The sequence below is a fragment of the Accipiter gentilis genome, chromosome 22 (assembly GCF_929443795.1).
Source record: "Accipiter gentilis chromosome 22, bAccGen1.1, whole genome shotgun sequence".
Classification (NCBI taxonomy): Eukaryota; Metazoa; Chordata; class Aves; order Accipitriformes; family Accipitridae; genus Astur; species Astur gentilis.
Genome location: NC_064901.1, coordinates 5,217,138 through 5,232,909, shown reverse-complemented (window position 1 = coordinate 5,232,909; position 15,772 = coordinate 5,217,138). Strand labels below are relative to the sequence as shown.

At 38.1% G+C, this 15,772-nt stretch overlaps 1 protein-coding gene across 3 annotated transcripts in view; it reads right to left on the bottom strand.

The window, feature by feature from the left end:
* SLC25A21 (solute carrier family 25 member 21) overlaps positions 1–15,772 on the bottom strand; it is a 265,040-nt gene that overhangs the window by 55,867 nt on the left and 193,401 nt on the right. For all 3 annotated transcript variants that reach the window (XM_049825958.1, XM_049825959.1, XM_049825957.1), the window contains exon 3: positions 15,103–15,186. In XM_049825958.1, the coding sequence (XP_049681915.1) occupies positions 15,103–15,186 (84 nt within the window). The remainder of the gene's footprint in view (positions 1–15,102; positions 15,187–15,772) is intronic.

Genomic DNA, 15,772 nt, shown 5'->3' with positions numbered 1-15,772 from the left:
GTCCTAAGGAGTAGATAAGCGGCAGCAGCTTATACCGGTCAAAGATCCTGGATTTCTTTTTTGGAAAAAGAGATTTTTAAAGCATTTGTATGATCTAAGCAATCAGAACCAGGATCTGCACGCTTTGAATAGTTTACATTCAAGTTTGCTCTTTTTCTCTACTGAAAACCCAACGCTATTGCTTACATAAACCAGAAAGAATATGTTCCAGTTTTTAGACTGTTGTACGTTGCACCCTTTCACACCTGCTTTTGGAAATTTTTTTATTCTTCCCCTTTTGTCTTTGTGTCATCTTCTGGTATGGAACTCTTTCCTTCTCTTTTTGTTTCCCTAACTACCACAGTTCCCCAGACCCTTTCTATGTCAAATATTTGCTAAGTATGCATTTCATCTAGGAGGTATCACAGCATTAACACACCAAACTATACAAGTTTCAGAGTATTTCTCCTGACTGACTCTTCTCTTCTTATTTTTTTGCAACATGTATACTCATTTTCTTTTTTATATCTGATTTAGGTCATCTCACTGGTAGCACTAACATTTAAAACACAATGGGAAGGAGCAAATCTTTATATAATACTACCACTAGCTTGAGTATGAAATGAGGGTTTTATAGCAATTACAGGTTGAACTTGAGGGGATTAATTATCATTTAAAAATAAGCATGTACATTTAGGCAGCACATATTACCATCTCTATTATGGCAAGATGATAGTCTATCTCCCAGAAGCAGGATATCGATTATGTCATTTGAAATTGGAGTTGCTATAGCAAACATACCAGTTAGTAAGTACATAGTTATACAGAATTTTTATGGACATGGCTAGAATTAACATTTTAGTAGCCTGTAGTCGACTTAAACTGTTGTGCATACAAGGCTAGTAACAAACAATGGCTACCACTTGTATGGCTTATACCTTAAAACAGTGCCTTATTTTTCATATGTACTAGGTTTACTTATATCCTGGAATATAAAAAAGGAAATTCTTTATCTTGGTGTCACCAGAAAGGATTTTAATGAATTATAAATTCTTTGGGTACTATCTGAACTTTCCCAGAAATTTGCAAACAGCATGAAACACAATTCAGGCTTTGGCCATGGACAGATTCTAATGTCCTCAATAATTTTTTAACTCTGTCTTCATTCAGCGTAACTTCCAGAATAATGCCAACAAGTAAGTAAGGCATAAAATCAGAGCACAGACTTCAAAATCTGGTATAGGAATTACTGGGATCATGAAAAAAAACAGCTACAAGAAATACTGTATGAATTTTTGAACATCCCAATCCCATTTCTGATTATTTCATGAGTGACCTGTCAGGTTCTGTGATCAACTCTCTGTATGCCTCCATGTTTAATCAAACCATTTGTGCAGAACGTAAACATTAAGACTTAAAGTAAGAGTTACATTAAAATTACTATTTAGGTGTAAACTTGCATACAGTGAGAAATGGGGAACTGTATTTTAATGACAGCCCTGGGTTCTGTTGCTTGAAAGAGAAAGAAAAGTAAAGGCCTGATATAAAGGCTTTAGCCAACAGAATACTTTCCACAGACTTCAGAAGGATGTGAATCAGGCTTTTAAAGTAGCAACTCGTTTAGTACTGACTGCTAAATTTATAGCGCTTCTTTATTTTCTCTAAGCATAACAGCATCCATTCATCACACTGCAGTAACAAAGCCGTAACCTGATATATGACAAATATTACAAGCTTAATGGCTGATGTCCATTACTGACGGGACCTGCTCACCATTTAGAAAAGATTGGCACTGAAGGATTACTGAGCAAACATAGCACCTGAAAAAACTTGCATGCAGGAGTCTGTCATCAGGTGTGTGATCGAGGGCATTATCCGAGAACGCTGGCTCTTATCTTCGGTTGGAAACTGCTGCAATTGCCAACAATTCTCAACAAAGAGCTTCCGTCATGGAAGGCTGATACACCGAGCCAGTCTGGTGATGGTTTACCTTCCCAAGGCTTCATTCCTTTTTATGGATCACCTGAGACCAAGCAGCACACCAGTCCTTAATAGCTTAAATAGCAGGACAGCCTAGCAAACTGATGACAATCAAGGGGAAACCAATCCTTTTTGGTAGAAAGACAAAATTCCAAGCATTCCCTCACGGTAACTTAGAAAGACCTACTTCTAAAACCGCATTTTCCCAAACGATGCTGAGGAAAACTTCCTTGCCACTGATTCATAGCATTTTGCAATGACAGCTAACTCTCCCTATGTTAAACTGCTCACTACTCAATTTTTCACCTCTTACACCATTGTAATTGTTCTCAGGAATACATTAAATTGTCTTTTCCCCTTTTTCTTCATGTAATGCTAGATAAAATTACTGTTACAAAAACTTTGGAGAAAGCCTATGAAAATTGCTATTTGTACAAAAACATACCGTTATTTTTCTTGTTGTACTATTACAGCTTTAAAAATTATTAATTATTTGCAATTATTAGCACGAGCTGTTGAAATATTGATGGAGACATTTTGTTTTTCTCAAAATTGTGACAATATATTTCACTTGCACAGGATTTTTTAAAATGTACCTGAATGTTTTGGTTTGCCTTTTACATACTTCCTAAAGAAAACCTAAATTAGTTTTGGTATTTTAATTAAATTACCCATTTATTAAGAAAAGATGAAAAAAATTGAGATGAAATACTTTAATATGTTGTGACCCAATAAACATATGAAAATATGAATATTATGCAGGTATACTATTTTGTGTTTTCAAAGGTAGAGGCATATTATGTGAGAATATATTAAAACAAAGGCTCAAACGCTAATTAGTTAGCACTTTACTTTCATCCACAAAATGGATTCTTCTAAATCACAGTGGTAATCATAAGAATAAATATTTCCTATATACTAAACAGTAATTCATACCGGAGATAGACAATATTTCCATATAAAAATGGTGTAAAAAATAAGCTCTTAAAATCTCTCACACATTTTTTGATATTATCACGTATTTTATACAGAAAAATATTTGAATTTGTATTTTTACTTTAAGACATAAGTGGAATATTTAATTTGTTTTAAAATGGGGTTTTGCAAAGGAAAGAAGGTACATTGATCAAAACTTGACTTTTGTTAAGTCAGGATATAGAATTATTTTATGTGGGATTCAAACAATGAAAAAATGAGTTTTATTAAGAAATGTTTTAACAATAAGTAATCCGAGCCCCTACCTAGATTAGGAGGCATCAGGAGTGTAGAAGTATTTGTCCCTGCCAATGAGTTCAACTGCTACAAAGAACAATGAATAGAATTATTGGTTTTGGCTACCAAATTCCTATGATGCAGGGGTGTTTACTTATTATGGAAAATTCCATTTATCAGATTAAAATAAATCCTAAAAAATCATTCTGTACTTGAGACACTCAGTGCATGATAGTCAGCTACAAAACAGTGTATATGCAAGTTCAGGCAAAGCCAAAATCGCACAAATACACAAACACTGAAGGCAAGCTGTAAAAAAAAAAAAAAAAAAAAAAAAAAAAAGCATGGGAATTGATCTTTTATTCATAACTGCAGCCAATGCTTCAGAGTTAGACTTACTGCCCTGTATGCTACACGAAAGCTTCAGAATTTTACTATGAAGTGCCTGCCGGCTCACTATAAAGAAGCTTTCTATGCTGGATAGAATGCAACAGTACAGTTTATCTGTGCTTCTACGCATGCATTCCTGTAAGGAGATGCAGTGTGTTATACACGCACTACACTTGATATAGACATTTTTATAATTAAACAAAATGATTTCTACTGCATTAAAGTTAGCATTGTTATTTATAGGGTAAAGAACCACAGCAGGCTGTAAGTAAAGTTGCATAAGCAAAGAACATGAAAATTAAAAAAACACCCTCATATGTATTTAGAATTTTATTTTCTTTGAAAAGCGAAATAGCGTAACAGGCAAAGTAAACTATTTCTTTTTCACAGTTTGATTCTCAGAGTCATATGGAATGCAATGTGACCTAAAATATGAGTTAGCATTATACAAAAATACACTCTTCCAAAATATTTCCATACTCAATGCTAATTCCTCATTTTACCTTGTTTTATTTAAGATGCATTCCATGGAAAATATACATAACTGTCAAATATTCATAGCTATTTACACTGCCTTTTTATTTTGAGTTGGTGCATTGCTTTAGATGAATAATTTCTCCTCCATAGTCAAGCACAGATATCCTCAATTTCTAGCTTACTAAATTTCTTTCAGAATGTGAAGTATGATATACAGGAAGACTTCACCTTGGGTAAAAAATATTGCAAAGAGAAGAGGGGTTGGTAATGGTGTTAAAGATGAATGATCAGCATACCTAGCAGTTACGGCTGCAATGGCAGCTCTGTGACTCAACAAAAAGAAGCCTGCCGGGAAAAACTGCCTTTCTAAGAAAGATGTATTTTTGAAGTTTCTCATATAATGCTGTGCATCTTCTAACATAAAAAAGAAACCAAAGGAAAAGTGTATTAGGAAAAAACCTGAGGATACCTGTATGTTCAGAGTATGGGATAATACAAAGCTGTTAGTATAAATATAAGTAACATATAATTAGTCTACCCTGAAAACAAGAAAATGATGAGTGTTGAAAAAATTCTACCTATTCTAATACATCTTCATAATTTACAGTTAAAATAATGAGCAAATGTATGTAAAGTAAAGCTCAATTATTGCTGGAGTGAAAATGTTTTATCACTGAATGCAATACTTTATTTTGCATTGGATCTTCATCAACATTTTTAGAGATTTAAAAATTTCAGGGGTTCAAATCAAGCAGAATTATATATAAATAAAAACCTGAGGACTATAGTAATTAAAAGGATTGCCATAAAAGAGACAAAGCTGTGTTTTCAGATGTAACCAGTGAAGAAAATGAAATTAGGTGAAGACATGCAGATTAGAGAGAGGTATAATAGTGTCGTTATAAGTATGAAATATAATCTAAGAAATATGCTAAATGTATGTTGTCTGATTAGTTAGGTCAAGACACGAAAAATTAATGAGGATTTTTTCTCTTGCCCACTTCAAACTACAAACTTCTAAACTTCTATTTTAAAAAGAGTGCTTTTGACCTAAACCATTGTTGCTCATTTTACATGCATGCTTCCTACAGCTTAAATAAAAATGCTTTACTTTGCATTTTATGCTGTCTGCCAGGTATTTCCTGTGAACATCCCATCTAAAATCTCTTGGTTCTAGTAACTAATGTCTGTAAAGAAAACCTTGGCAAAACTGTAGTTCTAAGCTTCACGAGCAGCCATTTTAAACAGAAAGCTGGTTTCGTTGTGTTGACAATCACATTTTAAACTGATTCCTTCCAGATGAAAAGATGCTTTTTCAAACAATGTAATAAAAGTGTAAAGTCAGCTGTTATAAGGACATAAAAGTGATTTATCTGTTCTCTGGTCACTGTTTTTTCCCTTGATACAGGGGAATTTTTCTTTAAAGAATAGGTGAACAATTAACGGCTACTAGAAGCCCAAATTACGGAGAAGTAAATAACAATTTGCCTTTTAAAGAAGCTCAACACATAATTGCAATTAATTTTGCATGTCAGGATGCATCTGCTATTGTGTTTATGAAATGCTGAATGTTAATGGCTAAGTTTACATAACAGATAAATAGTGAATTCTGACAGCTGCCTGTTGACAATGTCATCTTCAGATTTCAGAGCTATTACCTTTGATGAGAACAAGGTTTCAGAGAGATTTCGGATCCTTTTATCTGCCTGCAGCTGGGCGTGACAGCCTCACACCGGCTCAGATTTGAGAGATTCCCCACTGCTCCGTCAGGGCTAGAATCAGTTTCTCACCTTTTAAATACAGGTTTCAATTCCGCAGGGCTCTGACGGCGCTATATATACCATTTCAGAACAGGCAAGTTGTGTGGGGACAGATCCCCCAAAAGCAGCATGATCCAAAAGTATGACTTAAGCTTAATTTAGCCACTTAGCCTTAGCAGCAATTCATGAAACCCTTGCGCAGAGGATGTACAGCCCCGGCTGTGACTCAACTCGGAGGGGTCTTGGCTCACGACCTGAAAGCTTCTCACTAGCTGCAAAGTTTTGTACAGCCCTGGGTGAGCCAAGGAAGCCCTGGAGAAGGGCAACAGGCGGTGTGCGCGCTCTTCCCAGCTTTCTAACTCTAGATGGCTCTCAGCTCAGCCGCTCGGCCGCCCGCGGAGCACCCCTCCGCCCCGCGCACCGGGGACTGCACCCAAAGGCACGGGACGTTTCGGGGCTCAGCTGCGGCACCGCGTCGCTGCCCGAAGCCGGGCGAACGGTGCCGGGCAGCAATGACCCCATCGGGGCCCCCGGTGCAAACCTCTGCTTGGAGCGCCGGGGAATGTTGCTGTCACCGCCGTGAAATACTGCAGCCCCTCACGCTGAACCAATTACTGAAGTGGGAGAAATTCATGGCCGTTATCCTGGGCTACCAAATTTGGCAGATATGTTCTTCATGTCCAGAGAACGTAAACACATTCAGAGAATCCGACAATACAGCATAGTATGATATTTTCCACACACTAAACTAAAAGGAGGTTTTTTAGAAGCATAATTATTACATCGATCTATTTAAACAAGATGTTCGAAACCAGCAGGAACCTAATGTGGTAAATGATAAATGCTCTTGAATGTTAAAATCATAAGGACTAAAAATTTAAGTTCTGCTGGTCTTTCTCTAGCTAGAGTAGATGGATAAAAATGGACTGTGAACAGTTCTTGAAGGTATCTTCTTACTACTCTAAGTATAAGCACCTTATAAAGCAGTCGTCTGATTCCAAACTGAGGCCTGTAGGAGCTATTGCTATAAATACTAACACTGTAGCGAGTTCTATTTATGTTATATTAGCAGAAAATAGAGACACAAGAAATCATAACTTTAAGATTAAAACAATCTGATTATGAAAATATTTGAAACTTAAAAAAAATACTACTCGGACCTTTAAAAATTACAGAACGGACACTTACTCAATGTAAACGGGTGTTACTCCAGTGGCCTTAGCAAATGCTAATGACTAACGCCAGTTAAAGGCTGGCCTGTTTACTTCTAAGGTGCTTATAAGATTTACATGATTTTCTTGTGTTCTGTTCCTATGGGAAATAAATAAGCATGTGTTTCATCTTTAAAGCATATGATTCTCAGAAGTGATTCTTTAGGAGAGTGTCCTTGTTTACTGTGTTGCCATACATACCAGATCAAATTTTGCAAGTAAAATGTGTGCCCATCAGTAATAAAAACATGGTTAGCCAAACGCTGCTCTTAGTCACACCAGTACAACCTCACTGTATTTCAGAGAGCTACGCACGTAAAACTGGGAATAGCAGTTTTTCACATTCCAGAGCCATTTCTTACGTTTTCAAGTGTTAACATATGAAGATGGGGGTAGGGAACCTCCAGTCAGGAACAGAGGATTCCTGCCTGAAGGGGATGATGAAAACCTCATGACAGTAACATCACTGTAAATGCTGTTGACTATCTGGAGACAGCACAGTCCTCTGAACAGGGCACTAGCCTTGCAGTCAGGCTATCCAGCTTCAGGCTTAAAACTGCCACTACCTCCACGTATGCCCTCAGACAAACTACTTCACAAAATGGATTGCCAAGGAAGTCTTCAAGACCCCTTCCAAATTAGCAGCCTGTATCAAAGAATGTAATTTTATGTCCAACACAGATGTTCCTCAGAGCTTTGATATTAACATGCTAGCATGGGGCAACCAAATGACATGGTAACAGGCCGCTCCATGAGAACCACCGGTGTACATGCTCTGGTCCAGATCTGCTTGACTCCCTGGAACTTTACACCTCAGCATCCCCATCTGCACAGCTGAGATAATGGTACTTCCCCCTTCTGTGAAATGTTTTGAGACCTACGGGTTGAAAGAGCAAGTATCATCTTTGTTTCATGACTGACTAGTGTTGCAGAAGCATCCAGTCGCTTGGGATTGATGGCAAAACTTCACTGGATTATGAACTGGTTAATTTTTATCTACGTAGCGACTAAGAGAATGCATGAACATTTTATAAATAGGCATGCATACACATATGTATATGCATTTTAAAACATAATGAGGCATCAGAATTTCCTGAGATTTTTGCTGTTTTTATTGGGAAATGAGACAAAATTGAATTATCAAACGTGACTGTTTATTTACAGATGAAAGAAGAATGCATATAACCTTCATATAGATACACAAAAGATGTCTCCTTTGTGGCCATATTTGATCTAAAACCTTGTGAGCATAATACAAATCACAATCTTAAACTAAATTATCAGGAAAATTTTGTCCGTCAAATTTTACGCCTTCCCCTTCTCTAATCTTGAAAGCAGTCTTAATGATGATTTTACTCAAGGCTGTACCATCATTTAAATTTTATGGCTCAGCACCCGTTCAGTGTAAGAACAAAAATGACAGTGTTAAGACACAAGTCCAAACAAACGATAGACAACCAAATGAAACTGAAAACAGTAAGACCAGATATTGCACGTAGGTCTACGTACAGTAAGACATGGGGTAAAGGGAGAGTAAGTGGTACAAGAACAGTTACAGGGAAAGCAGATCTATTACTCTGCATATATATGTCATGGATTATGAAGAAGGAACTCTTGCTAATTACCCAGAAGAAATTCTGAAATTCTTTCATCATGGGGCACCTTAAGTCCATTCTAAGGCACCTTTTCTCCTTTCACTGCAGATGGGTGAGCCCCGTTTCCCACAGAGCCACGTGAATCCTGTCTTCCAAACCGCACAGGCACGAGGCACTTGCTGAGGAGTGTCGCGGTTTGCCTGCAGAGGAAGAGACTTTGCTTGTAAGAGCCAAGTCTCAACCATCAGAAAAAAATGGCAACGCAAATGGAATTGCTCACTTCCAAGAGTAACTAGACAGATTAAACAGTTGATAATTTTAATTATGTACCACGAAAACTTGCCACGTCCTTACCTAAATTTTGCAAGCTCACGTTCCCTGAAAATATGCAAATACTAGCTTTTCTAACACTGAGCGTTTCTTCTTTGAAGATATGCAAAGCAAGCACAAGGGTTCAAAAATTCAGCTCTAAGACTAATTTTTAACCACAAAAGCCAACAGATTTCACACAGGTTCACAGTTCAAGCCAATACACTGTCCTTCACAATTTCAGTTACAGCTCTCAGTTCAGCAAGGTGTTATAAAGCTTAATTGACACTTTACATTTCAGATGATATTATTTCACACAGGAATGTGATCATTATTTCTGATACTCTAAATCACAGGTTTTTAGTGAAGTCTGCAACAGACACAACGGTATGGCAGGAAGATGCCAATGGAGCATAATGTGACCCACAGAATACTTCTACAATGTGTGGGAAAAAGAGAAGAAAAATTAGCAATATACTTGGACTCTGAGGATGCATCAGGATAGACAGACATTTTGGTACCGTACTGCCTTTTTTTTTCATCTTCAGTCTCATTTTAGCAAGGCTTGTAGAAGTATTATGAGTTCCTAAGTGTGAGGCAGGCCAGCAGGACTAGAAAAGAGAGGGATCTATGTAGAGATACTTCTGAAGTACAAGTGCTAGCAGACTTTCCTCAGTGTTCAGGTGGAAGTTACTGTTCCTGTAGTGGGGGCAGAAAAGAAAAGGTGGCTGTACTGCAGTTTGCAAGATCAGTCTCAGAAACGGGCAGTGCAGGTGGGTCTCCACTAAGAAACAACATTCTTGAAGGTAGCAAGCATGCATGGGTCCCAGTTGCTTCTGCTCCGCCTAGTATGAAGTGCCTACAAGAAACCAAAGAGTGGGGCAGATAGCTGTGGGGGGAAATAACATCTTCATCTACCGCTTCTGCTTGCCTCAGAGCACTTAAAGCAGAGCCAAAGTCTGGTCTTTTGATACCACAGGAATTTATGCCTCCAGTAAGCGGAAATGAACCTCCGCTTCATAACTGCTCACTGGGAAAAGGGATTTTTGGCATGACTGACCATGTCGCACTTCCCTGGTCGGCAATTTCATTGAAGGATTCAGGCGCAGGGTAGCCAAGTATTTGTATCTCGTATAACACTTATTTGGCAGCCTTTTGCTAGGTCTCCTCAGCCCAGCTGGAAGAGCAGACATCCAGCTGGGCCCCAGCAACGGGTGGTGACGATTGCTGGTGAGTGCCAGAGGCTGGTGCTTGCCTGCGGGGCTGCCAATCCTGCAAGTCTCCTTCCCTGACCTGTTGGCAATTAGAAGCAGCAGAGTATCATCTGCAGCCAGCTGGGAGAGCCAGGCCTCAAGAGCACTGCTGTCGTCTCTCAAGCACTTGTTACCACCACAGATGGATAGAGGCGGGACAAAGGAGAGTGCTAGCAAATTCCTTAATTGACGAACGATCACCGCTATCAAAACCAGGAACCCTCCAGCTTCTGCATGTTTGCTGACAACTCCGCACTCATCCAGCTCCTGCTTAGTCTTGGCTGTTCTCCCACCTGCTCCACCCAGAGCTGACAAGTTTTGCGCAGCTTTACAACCTAATCCCACTAATGTATGAGTCAGGGTGTTGCTTATTAAAAAAAAGGTGTGTGGTCATACAGAGAATTATAGGTACAAGAGAGCGGTAAGGTGGTGCTGAGGAAAAGACAGGAATAGTTATTAGGCTATCGGGCTGTGTAAAGGTGGAGGTACTCGCTCCTTCCCAAACCAAATTCAACATAAATAATCAAATAACTCAGCAGAAGAAATGGAGCCTCAAATGACGAATGGCAATTGTGTTTTGCAGTTTCCCAGGACCATCTATGTCTAAGGAAGGCTAACAGCACTTTAAACTGTAACTTATTCAAGTACTGAGTTATAAAACTGGAAAGCAGGACACTACTACCCTTTCTATTTCAGGGAAGTTAACCAATGACTGAGAAAGCAACAGGTTTCTTGACTGAGTGCCTACCAAAAAAGCCAACTGTAACCCAGAACATTTACTGTTAAAATTATGAGCCCATGAAAATCCAAGTTTATAAGAACAAAGTTGTTTACAGACTCAAAATAACAGCATCCGTCATTTTAATGCTGTAACTCCAAATTAAGACAGTGCAGATGGGCATAATTTTCCATTCTTAATATGAGACATAACACCATGTGTCTTTAATATAAATGCAATGTATACATTCAGCTAGACCGTCGGTTTATTCTTACATTTCCTATTCAAACCTAAGTCATTATCAAAGAAGAAGCGAGTGAATACAAATGCAGTAAAGAGGATGATGATACAAAAATTGGTCATTTAACGTAACCTAACCTCTTATTTGTAAGATCCAAAAAGGATGAAAAGTTCTCTCTATTAATGGTTTCAGTTAATCCTGTATCCAAACATTTTCCCCAATAAACATCAGATTATTTTTATGTTGGCTATAAAGCTGTCACTCCTCAATAAACAGATATGCTCCTGGTGGGTTTACCTCTGTTGTCAAAGATCTGTCAATTCATGCATCATCTCATAAGCGAAACCAGAGAAGCTCGGACGCACGGCTCCTAGTGAATCCAGCTGAGCAGAGGTTGCTCACCACCCGAGCAGATTCATGCCGCTGCAGCCCCCGTGCAATTGGCAGCGACTGGATGCTCCCAACACAAGTTCACAAAAGCCCTGAAGTTAATACTCCTGCCTCCCTTTAATAGAAAGCTATGTGACCTTTAATGCTCTGCTCGACTGAGCCTTCCTTTAGTGAGTCTCAATTAAATTTTATGTTTTGTGGCTCCCATTTTCTTGTAAGACAAGAAAAGAGTTCAAGGGATGGATCCTTCTTTGAAGAACTTAATTCCCCGTGGAGAAAATTTATTTCCATCTAAAGAGCCGCTCAAGGTTTGGGGGAAGGGAGCTTTTGTAGGGCCTTTTTTCCTGTGTTTTTTTGGTGAAGAAACTTCTAGTATTTTGTGAAGATAAAGGAGTCTTCAGATTCTTTGAAAGGACAGTGTTCTATTAATGGTTAGAATGGAAATATTTCCTCTGTCCTTTTCATTATAATGAGGAGAAGATCAGAGGGATCATTAAAGAAATCCTGGCCATTGTTTGTGATGAAGAAGCTTTCCCTAAAATCATCTGATTACTACTGTGATACTGTAGTAACATAATACTGGTTAATTTTCAGTAAGAGGCACTGCAGCAAATTAAACATTTGCATATGTAGTCATAAAAATAAGTACTTCCTAGGCTCATTCTGCATACTTAATGTCAACAAGGTCAAAAATTTAAAGCGTTAGGAAGTGCCTTGCCTGAACTGGGCTCTGACATTCTAGCTCACCGTAGTTGCTATTATTGAAAATATAAGTACAAATGAGCATAAGCACTATTCCCAAATGTAAACATTTTCAGGAGCAGGCCATTAGTAACATTTCTTTTCCCACTATGTTCCTTTATTTAATTAGTTTGTTTTGTAGTCAGCTTAACATAAAATCACATATGCCAGCAGGGAATTCCGCGTACTGGGGAGAGATGCCTAGACTCTTTATAGTCGGTGTACCCTGAATTAGGTATTTCAGAAAATCAGTCTAAAAATGCCACACTCTGATGGGGGTATTTCATATAGCCAATATGAAATAAACATGGGGCATGAATGAATTTCTTGTACCCTTCTCCCAAATTTACACACCTGAATCTGAACACCTCATAAATTGTAAATTGTTTTTGTTGCTTGGTATCTAAATGTGAAGCCTTTTCTTGGTGCCCTCTTCTGCATATTTTTGTGGTCACCCACGGAGGGGGTTATCAGGATTCAAGGTTTCCATTAACTAAAATACTTCACAGTCACCTCTCTCACTTCTCTCACAAGTGGCATAATCACCATGCTCCAGAAACTGGGCAACTTGTGCGGATGGGAATGCAAGACTCATGGAGTCAGACAGGTTTTTCAGGATCAGTTTTTTATTTTTAGCCAAAATTTAAGATTATATTGCATCTGAGATTCTTCGTCTCCTTTCTTCCTAGTGCTTACTACTGATGACTGTTTAAATGTGACCTTCTGCCTCTGTCTAACTTCCTGGAGAAAAATAGGTATTCATAGCATTTGCTTTTTGTTTAGATCAGTATTTACTGCTTTTGCAACAGGCAAGTAAAACTCTGTATTAGCTCTAGCCCGACAGAAATTTAGTGCAATCCACTGCTAAATTGTGATTTAAATCTATAATTTCATGTAATCATCTTTTCCAGCTTACAGAGTCATGTCTTAATATTCTGGTTTGATTCCACTATTGGGGCACAAGCATTCTACAGAAAAAAACCCCAACCCAACAATCTTTGTCTCTCCTTTCTGAAGTTCATTCACAGATGACTACTGTGCTTAGACCCTCCATTGTTTCTCCACAGTCAAACAGTTTATGTGTGTCAGGTAGCACACTGTTTGAACACTGGTAAAATAATAGTGGAGTCAAATCCATAGAATAAGTGAAAGCTATGTCTCTGAGAAGCACTTGAAAAGCACATGTAAAACAATTGAAACATAGAGTATTTGTTTCCTTCTCCCCCTCCCCCAAAGAGTAAGGGAACTATATTTTGAATGGTACATTGAAGTTTGCAGTGTCCTGCTACTATCTATACATGTGGGTTGTACAAATATCCAGGAACACAATATAATCATACAGGCTATAAAATAAGACAAAAAACTTGGAAGCTGTCTCTCGATTTAGACTCCTTCTCCAGATACGTCTACCCATTCTTAATTTTACATTTTGTGGCTAGTTCAACAAAATGTGTGTACCAGTGAGTTTGGATGAGATAAATAGCATTTTCATGATCACTGACTTAAATATTGAAACTAGTTCTGTATTTAAAAATAGATTGACATGATTGCAAATATTAATATTTTCCTATTGCAAACCCCACAGTTTTCTTTTGAGAAGCAATAAAAATTAACATATACTCAGCTTAGAAAACCCCAGAAGCCACAAGTTATCATTTTTTAGAAATCTTTTTAGCTTTTAAGCTTTTTAATGCCTTGTAGTGATAATGCACAACATTAGTCTTCCATAAAATATAAATTTACTACTGATAAGGGCCAATGTGACAACTTCCTCCTCAACACCTTAATGAAACTTCTCTACATCTCCCTAGTTTAGCAACTGAAACCATCCAGTTCTACGTCTACATACTTATGTAGTGTAGCTTAGCTAAACCTCACTGCAAGAAACAAAACTGGTCTAGTTCTTTTTCACTGCTCGTCTCACCTCTGTTTTTCCAGTACATCTTGTGGACACAAGAAGTCTGTGCCTCACTGCACCTATGCTGCCTTCATACGTGGCATCTGTGCCACTATATATAAGAACAGTTCCATTTTGATGAATATATGGATAAAAAATGGGTTGGTGTTGTATTTACAAAGTTCCGATGGAAAGCCTGCCAGCTACTCAAAACTGGGATTTACTAATTAGAGTTACCTTGATTAAAGGCTAGCTCCTGAAGAGCTCCTGTGGATAACAGGCTTAACTTTAAGCATGTGATCAGTCCCATTACTTTCAGTGGCTTTAACTGGACTGCTCATAAAATTAAGCATGTATTTAAATGCCTTTCTGGATCAGAGCCCAAGTCTCTTAGAGGAGTTCAGGCTCGGAGCGGTGGTACCTTCTGAAGCCGGTACAATTCAGGTGACTAAGGACCATAAACCCCTTTTCCATAATCTGTCAAACTGAAAAGCTGTGGAATTTTGCTCACACAGGTCCTGGAAACATTGTCTACCCCAGCTAACTAGGAATGCCAGTTCATCAGAGCTTGTAGCCAGTACTTCACTGAACTGGTGATGGCTCAGGCTGAGCTAGTTCAGAAAACCAGGGCAAGAAGAGCCAAGAGCCTCGATACTGCACCACACTGATGCGGCCATCCTGCTCCCAGTACTGAAGCAGCGCTTGCCCCCGGTGTCTCTACACAGCTGTGCATTCTGGTCTTTAAACGTATCCTAATAGCAAAACTTGGTACTGTGAGTGTAAGTAATGCTAAGACTTTCCAAATTGTGCTTGTTATGTAAGACTACATGTTTGCTAAATTCTGGCAGTTGCAAAGAAGGCTGGAATATAAGGAGGATCTAATGTCTGGAAAACGGGTGATTAAAAAAGGTCACATAAAATTGACAATTTTAAAAACATATACTCTTACCCTTCTCGTTGGAAAATAGTCCTAAAACAGTCCCCCAGGCTCTTGTAACCGGTCGGATCAGTTTTCCCTCTTTGAATTTGGAACCTAAAAAAAATACAATTTACATCACAGCATGAGAAGTCAGGGATTTTAAGTCACTTTAACTTTCCAATTATTATATAAAAGAAGTTTTAAAGGTTTTTTTACGTATCTGATTCATTATTATATACTGTTCCTGATATACTTATTAACACTATTTTCATAGAAGCTGTTAAACTAAGGAAAAATAGAGCTTTAGTAGTAACTTTTTTTTGTAGTTTATGGAACTCACAGTATAGCTATCACCTTTGACATTTACACCTCTTTCTAGTTGTTTGAAAAATAAGCTGTTAACCCTGTGCCTGATCCAAAGCCCATTGAAACTAATGGGATTCTTTGAGTCAAACCCTGTTTTTGAAAATCTGAAATGGAATACTATCATGTGTTTCACTACGAAATGAATCCACTGTGCAGTTTCTTTCTTTTTATATCTGACACAATTACAATAAAAATCAACCAGAGACATGACCAGAAATTAGAGCACCATTCATTTTCCATAATTTAATAATAAAATGAACAATAAAAGCAAGCAATGAATTATTTTAATTAAAACCTTGTTTTCTCTATTCACATTTGGACAACAATAAAGGTT